Here is an 8,236-nt window from a genome sequence, read left to right on the forward strand (position 1 = left end):
AAAAACCAAGCAATTATTATTTTCTATTTAACTTGGAAAATATTACAGAGAGAGAGAGAGAGAGAGAGAGAGAGAGAGAGAGAGAGAGATAGAAAAGCAATTAAAATCAAGGGAGATTAAAAGGGGGCTATCTGTTTCAAGCTACTCAACCCTACGCTAGACAATGTTTGGTATGCTCTACAATGGTTTTCTCCTCCACCAATTTTTTTTTTATCACTGGCATGAGGTTTTCTCTTCATTTTTCTTTAATAAAATCTTTACCTTGTTTGTCCAAAAACAAACATTACGTTATGCTCAAATGTATACATTATGCTTCAAAGCTAACATGCACAAGTCTAAGCCTATTATGACCTAGATAGACCAAGCTCCATTATTTTGCAGAGTGGCATTAACTAATCTAGATATAAATTGACTTTGTAGGTAACATTTTTTTCACATGATTCATAGCATAAAAAAACATACTTTATTAACTTGGGCCTTTTCTTTTTTTTCTTTGTAATCAGCCTCGTCGTTAATTTACCAAGTTTGAGTACAAACACCTTCCACCCTCACAAACCCTCCCCCACTAAAAAAGAAAAAGAAAAATAGAGAGGCTTAATTGGCCTAACACCAGGAATTGGACTGCCCCAATAGGTATTCATATTAAGTAGGGGTGTCAAAACCTAGTCTGAACAGATAAAATCGATAAAAATTGCTCGAAAAAACACCCGGATCAAATCAAATTAATCCTTATTGAATTGAATTTGGATTGAGGTATGATACAGTTGAAAATTGGATCAAACCAAACAGATCAATATCCAAATTGTAACTAAACCAAATGAAACTGATACGAAAAAAAAAAATGGGCATGAGGTTATGAATAGGTGAATTGATTATCCATTTTTTACAGTATTAGTGAGAATATTTTTTGTTGTAAGGATTATTGTTATAAATCAATAAATGTGAGGTTGTGAATAGGAAAATTGATTTGTAAATTATAACAATGTTTACATATTTCGTTATTCACTATACAAAATTAATTGGATAGTTAAATGAATGATTGATAGTATGACTCATTTTGTAATTTCTAAGTTAGCTATCTTCTTAGTAATTAGTTATCCATTGATTTCAATATTAGTTATCTTTCCCTTACAATGATTTCATTACAAAATAAAGTATTTTCGCCAAATCTTTCCTCCTTACAGGTTATGAATGTAAGACTTTATTGTGGTTCAAGCTCTAAACAAAACTGATACTTGATTTTGAAAAAACAAAATAAATCAAAATCGCACCAAACTAAAACCTAAACCGAAAAAAAACCAAAGTTCCTTTACAAATTGATTTTGGTCTCCCTCATTTTTGGACTGAAATCTATTCAATCCGATCAATACTAAGCCAAACCAACCGTTTGACACCCCTAATGTTAGGGCTTGCACTAGGCCATAAGTGAGCATTATTTCTTTTGCTCATATTTCCAAGAGACAACAACTTGTTAGCTAATGCTTTGGCCCTGAAGGCCCTATCCCAAACATTTTTTGAGGAATGGGATTGGATTGATTGGAATTAGTATTGATCAATCTCGATTCTTGGTTGATATTGTATCGATAGATTAGTATTTTAAATTAAAATCAAGGGTATTTTAATCTGATCCAGGTCAATCCAAATTGGTATTAGATTGATATCGACCTTGACCGATCCCATTCCCAATAAAAAGTTCTCATACCTTGATCCTAATCATGTAGGATAGATTGATCATCATCCATCATCCACTCCATGGGTTTAGGAGGCTTGTAATTCTTAATTTGCGTGCATTTCAGGAATGAATAATCCGTTTCCAACAGAAAAAAATAATTATAATAAAATAATAGTCCAAAGGTGCTGAATGAGGTTATTCTTATTATTTTTGGTAGGAATGAGCTTATTCTTATTGATTGTTTATTTTTAGAGAGGGTTCCTCCTACGTTAGTGTGGGGATCTCACATGCCATATCAATAATTATGCCAAAAATAGTATCCTCCACATGAGACTCATATACTGGAGAAAAAATAAAATATAAAAAAAAAAAAAAAAAAAAAAAACCTATGTGAAAGGATAACGACTGTGATGATTTTTTTTTCTTTTTTCTTTGAACAGAATTGATCTACAACAAGTAAAGCCATGCCGCAAAGTGAGTGAGGTACTTAGTACCTGCTGGATGAGCTACCCCGGGCGTGTGAGAGAGAGAGAGAGAGAGAGAGACCCGGTCGGATGTTTCAAACCCTGTGATGAGTGCATAATTGAACCATTCTCAGAAACCACATTCTTGCCGGTCCATCAGAAATCGAAACCGTGTCAGCGACTCAGCCGAAGTACTATGTCAGAATGTTCCAGATTGTAGATTTAGTGGGGCCTACTCTTCAATCACAAGGTCATGACCGAAAGATCCTGGCCCTTCGATAAATGCGTTATGACGGATGATGCGGTCTACAGACACGCCAGAATCATACCCTCACGTCCAAAGCAAGTTTTCTTTCTACTTTCTACCACCTCCAGTATCACATTCTCACTTATCACATTCTAAACTGAATGATTCGATGTGACCGATAATACCTGGCATAGGGGCTTGTAGCCGTTAAATATTTTGGATGGGCTCCACTACAGCTCCAATCAAACCACTAAAGGACAATCTAGTATACGCTGGTCCAATGAAATCATTAACAAAAGCATTAATTTTTAAATTTCGTTTTTTTATTATTTAATATTTTATTTCCTTTAGTTTCCTCGTTAAGGTCACACAAGAAAACAAGCAAACTAGAGATACACGAGAAGCTCTTAGCTCACTCCCTCTTTACAGATATCTCCCCTTAGGGAACCAAAACAGGGGCGGGCGAGCGAGCGAGAAATGGTGAGAATTCTCCCCATGGCATCTCCTTCCTTCCACCTCTCTTCCTTTCGTCCTTCTCTCTATTCTTTCAGAGTCTTCCGGACTGCTCGCATCGGTGCTTCTCTCCCAACATATAATCCTTCTCGTAGGCTCGCTCTATTTCATCTCGGTAGCGGTAAGAGCTGTTTCGCAGCCCCTCTACTTTAATTATAGTAAATTATCTTTGCATCTCTACCGGGAGACCCTAGAATTTATTTATTTTTCCTGCAATTCCTGAAGGTTCATGATTCATGATATATATTTCCATAATTCCATTGATTCAGTACTCGGTTATTGAATATACGAATATGTGCGTTAAATCCTGTTCCCAAACTTATATAATTTAGATGTGATTGATAATGTCATAGTTTGTAGGTTCTGTTTCATTTATCTTATCTCCTGATTTATTTTACCGAATACCGCCAGGCATCACTAGTTCTAATTTGGGGTATATGTGGAACTGAAATATTTTGGTTCTATGCTGCTTCTTCAAAAAGTTTCAATTTTTTTTTTTTTTTTTAATCTGTCTTAAAAGTGTTGTATTAAATCTTCATACAAAACATTGCAGTAGACCTCCTGACATGACTTGAGTAGTGTTGACATTGTGGTAGAGATTTCAGGCATTTAAAGGGAATTTCCAAGAACACAGTTTCGGTAATTTTTACCTGGTTCTCTGGACACGAATATTTCTCAATCTGGATGATTCATTGTAAGGCCCCTCTCTGAATGGGCTATGACCCAGAATTTCATATATTTGATATGGAGACCTAGAAAGAACTCAGAAAGATAATGTTAGCACTTTAAGAAGGTTGTGACACAGACGGAAGGTGACAGACTTCAGAGTATGTGGGACAAGTGGATTGAGCTCTGCCCCACATCTATGATTCCATCAACACTATTTTCATCATCTCTTTCAGTGTGCATTAATAACGCTAGGTTGGACTGGATTTAAATTATTTCGTTTGGGTTATATTTTGTCTGAAGTTTTTCTGGATTGCCAACCATAGATGGAATGTGGTGCTCTGCACTTATCCACCGACCAAGAAACATTAATTATTCCCCCTATTGGATGAAGTTCCCGAAATACCCATCCATTCTCAACCTACCGTCATCATCACCCTCCCTTTTTTGCTACACCGACAAGAGAACCTTGCCCCATATTTTATTGTGCTCGTGTTGTTTCTCATCTGTTTGTATGGCCAGGAAGTTTATGTCATTCTACTGTTTTAATTGACTTATGGAGATTGTTATTTTCTTTTATTGGCAATTCTTTGGCTATAACATACTTTTTGTGCCTTTTTAATTGGGAGGACACTATCAAAAAGGGATGCTGCAAAAATTAAAGAAAGTTGCATTCCCTAATTTTTTTTCCAAGTTACTTGTATGCGTCTTATAAGATAGTCTTCTAATATCTTATGGTTGGGTTGTGTCCAGCTATTCCTCAGGGAAAGCTTTTTGGTATAAAATCACCTAAGTTGTTAAGAGCAGAAGGAAGCAGCAGAGAGGCTGGCATGGCTGGAAATGTGGCGCAGGCAACCACTGCTGTTAGCCAAGAAAATGTCCTAGAGTGGGTCAAGAAAGACAAGCGGAGAATGCTGCATGTTGTTTATCGTGTTGGGGACTTGGACAAGACCATAAAGTATATCCCATCAGTAGAATACTACTTCATTGTTCTTTTATCAAAGTTTGTGGTGAAGGACAGAGCATGGCTATGTGTAAAGCTAACTAACGAGGTGATTGCAGATTTTATACAGAGTGTTTGGGTATGAAGCTGTTGCGGAAACGTGATATACCTGAGGAAAGATACACAAATGCTTTTCTTGGATATGGGCCCGAAGATTCCCACTTTGTTGTTGAGCTCACTTACAGTAAGCCAACATTTTAGCCTTTAACATTTCTACCTACTTGTAAGCTAAATTCACTCTCGGGCCTTAAGACTTTAAGACATTAATTTTTTTTTTTTTGGGCATGCACTGAGGTGCTCTTTTATATCCTTCCTTTTTCTTATTAAAATAATGCACTTAAAATTGTCATTATTTTGAACCCAAAAAAAAATATAATAAATATATATTTTTTCCCCTCCTTGGATGAATTCCATCACATTGATTTGCTTCACTTCTTTAACAATTTGGCAGATTATGGAGTGGACAAGTATGATATCGGAACTGGGTTTGGCCATTTTGGTATCGCAGTTGAGGATGTAAGTTTCTGAAAATTGAATAGGAATTGCATTTTTATGTTGGACACTTGACAACCTTCATCAGCACAGATGATTCTGCGTTATAATCATTATAATTTTGTATAAACCTTAAATTTAACTTCCATGTAAAAACATTAAACATGGTATCAAAAAGGCTTATGTGTGTAGATTTGATCCCAGATTCATGTGGCATTCGCAAACATCTGTGATGTATGTCAATTGATAAACTGCGGGTAATGGGCTCAACTAATAGCATAGTGGATGGAACAACTAAGGAATTAAGTTTCAGATTTGGAGGTTAAAAGAAATATCCTAGGGAAAGGAAGAAAACTTGTAACTTTCTACTTTTTAGAAATATGAAATAGAAGAGAAAATCAAAGGAACTGATGAATGCAAAGCTCGATGAACAGAGAAAACAATCGGTAACAGAAATACAAAACTGTTAAAACAGATAAGAAATATAAGCTGACATATGTAATCAATTAGAGCATTGCATGCAGAGTTGCAGACCTTGAAAATTGAATAAAGCTATACAACTTCACTTGATTGGTTGGATTAATGAGTGCAGGATGAGTAGATGAACTAGGATACTTGATCAGAAAAGATAAAAGAAGAAATTTATGTTTTACTGTCAAACAGAGGAAGGAGAGAGCCATTCTCTAATTTAAAGAATAATCCATTCGATTAAGATGAAAACGTCTGTTTACTGGTCTATATGTAGCCCAAGGCAAGGAATTTGAGTCTTAAAGTCCAATCAGAATCTAAGTCAAAATAGTATTCATAATATGATTCAATATTATTTGATATACTAATAAAATATGATTCAATATTATTTGATATACTAATAAAATAAAGTACAAAATTGACCCCTATTTGCACTAAAACTCAGGTTTTTAGAAATTGGACTGAAACTTGAAATTATATTTACTCAATCAAATGCAAAAGCAATTCCTAGGCTGAATAGGACTCCACATAAACACTAATTAAATAGGTAGTGACAAAAGGAGGGCCTTCATATCGAACCTACTGTTCATAAGGCTACATATATCTATCCAACTAAAATTCATCTGCTTAACTTAGGTGCTTAGTGAAGTTCAAAATTTCAAAAAAGGGTAAAAAGAACTTAGAAATATATGTACAAAAATATCAAATTATGGAATATCTTACTAATTTAGAGAGTAGAGACTATCCTATGGCTAACGAAGTATTTTCTGCAACTTTTTCACTAAAATACATGGATGTATCTAACTCAGATGGGGGATTGACTAAGAGTAGGGGAATCTCCCTTTCCAGCTTCTTGAGATTCTTGGAATTTCCCTAGGCCAATTGACACCCAAATGTTTTCTTTTTATCGGTATAGGTTGCCAAGGTGGTGGAACTCGTAAAGGCAAAAGGCGGGAAAGTGACAAGAGAACCTGGACCAGTAAAAGGTGGAAAGACAGTAATTGCTTTTATTGAGGATCCTGATGGTTATAAGTTTGAACTTTTGGAAAGAGGTCCTACTCCTGAGCCTTTGTGTCAAGTAATGCTTCGGGTGGGAGATCTTGAACGTGCCATAAATTTCTATGAGAAGGTGAAAATTGTTCGACAGATCAGAAATCTTTCTTTGTTATAATTAATTCAGTCACTAGTTTTCAGTTTTCTCTTTGGTTTGAACAAAATTTCTTGATGTCTGAATTCATGCTCTCCTCCACCTTCCGAATTTCAAGGCTTTCGGCATGGAGCTTCTGCGCAAGCGAGATAATCCTGAATACAAGGTAACTTGACATCTCTTTTGATCAACAAATTGCACATTTTTTTATTTTATTTTTATTTTTTATGAACATCATTCAATGAACATGTGCATTATTGTGCATTGATATCTATAAGTTTCTTACACTCCACAATATATGTGTGCTGTGGCTCTACTGCTATCAAAGTTGGGTGTTGGTCCGCAACCCAATGCAATACTATCCGATCAAGTTACTTGCCTATTTATTATTCTATGAAGTGATTAGGATTCATGTGAATCAGTCATGCCTGTATTGATAAATTTTTTGTACTCTGAGGATTTTGCACGTATGCATGTCTGTCACTGCATATCTAAAACTTATATAGTCTTCAAGGAAGAATCCTTACACACCTGATATATGAGGATTATAGAACCAGTCAAACTGAAACACTGGGTTGCAATCAAATCCATAATCCACTGACTGCCTTGCCCTCTAGCTTGTGACTGGGAGAATAGTGTTACACAGTTACTTTGTGGTTCTTATACTTTATATCTTGTTTTCCTTAAGCTTTTTTCAAGCAGTGTCGTGGTACTATTCTAGAATTCTGTATATTTCTACTTTGTTGATATTTCTTGTGCTCATATTTCAGTATACGATAGCCATGATGGGCTATGGTCCAGAAGATAAAAATGCAGTGCTGGAGTTGACATACAATTACGGGGTCACTGAATATGACAAAGGAAATGCTTATGCACAGGTCAGACCTCTTATTTTATGCTTCAAAAGTACATATACCAATATAAGTAAAAGGAAAAGTTACTTTCTTCCTTTTATTGGGTTGTGTTGAGGAAACTAATCGCTTGTATTTTACCAGATAGCAATAGGCACAGATGATGTTTATAAGACTGCTGAAGCAATTAAGCTGTGTGGGGGGAAGATAACCCGTGAGCCTGGGCCTTTACCGGGTATTAATACCAAGATTACTGCCTGCTTGGATCCTGATGGTTGGAAATCGGTATGATTTCTTATTGCTCAATTGTATTAGCTTGTGCCTCAAGACATCTTATCTTTTGACTCTGAAATCTTCATAGAGGTTTGTTTTGATGATTTTGTTGGGCTATGTTTGGCAATTGCAACTGGATATTAGACAGCTAGATCTTATATTGTCGTTCTAAGGTGCTGACACTTCCTACTACCTCTTCACCAAAGGCTATATATTCATCGAAAAAATGAAGTAGAATGCAACTTTTTCAGGCTCAAAATGAACTCAGTTAATCAACCTTAATTCTGGTTGGGTCAAGTCTGGGTTTTCAAAATTTTTTTCTTCTGAGAAAAAATATCTTCCAACTAATACAAGGTTTTTGGAAGAATTTTTTCCATTCTTTGGTTATGTATGAAAAGATAGAAATAAAATGAACACGATTTTGGGTATTCACTTAATCA

At 35.5% G+C, this 8,236-nt stretch overlaps 1 protein-coding gene across 2 annotated transcripts in view; it reads left to right on the plus strand.

The window, feature by feature from the left end:
- Positions 1 to 2,760: 2,760 nt before the first annotated feature.
- The window catches only part of LOC122071929 (probable lactoylglutathione lyase, chloroplastic), a 19,430-nt gene continuing 13,954 nt past the window's right edge, over positions 2,761 to 8,236 (plus strand). For both annotated transcript variants that reach the window (XM_042636418.1, XM_042636419.1), the window contains exons 1-8: positions 2,761 to 3,017; positions 4,316 to 4,520; positions 4,625 to 4,749; positions 5,017 to 5,081; positions 6,442 to 6,654; positions 6,791 to 6,838; positions 7,443 to 7,550; positions 7,668 to 7,808. In XM_042636418.1, the coding sequence (XP_042492352.1) occupies positions 2,861 to 3,017; positions 4,316 to 4,520; positions 4,625 to 4,749; positions 5,017 to 5,081; positions 6,442 to 6,654; positions 6,791 to 6,838; positions 7,443 to 7,550; positions 7,668 to 7,808 (1,062 nt within the window). In that variant the 5' untranslated portion in view covers positions 2,761 to 2,860. The remainder of the gene's footprint in view (positions 3,018 to 4,315; positions 4,521 to 4,624; positions 4,750 to 5,016; positions 5,082 to 6,441; positions 6,655 to 6,790; positions 6,839 to 7,442; positions 7,551 to 7,667; positions 7,809 to 8,236) is intronic.

Source organism: Macadamia integrifolia, chromosome 2, assembly GCF_013358625.1.
Source record: "Macadamia integrifolia cultivar HAES 741 chromosome 2, SCU_Mint_v3, whole genome shotgun sequence".
Taxonomy (NCBI): Eukaryota; Viridiplantae; Streptophyta; class Magnoliopsida; order Proteales; family Proteaceae; genus Macadamia; species Macadamia integrifolia.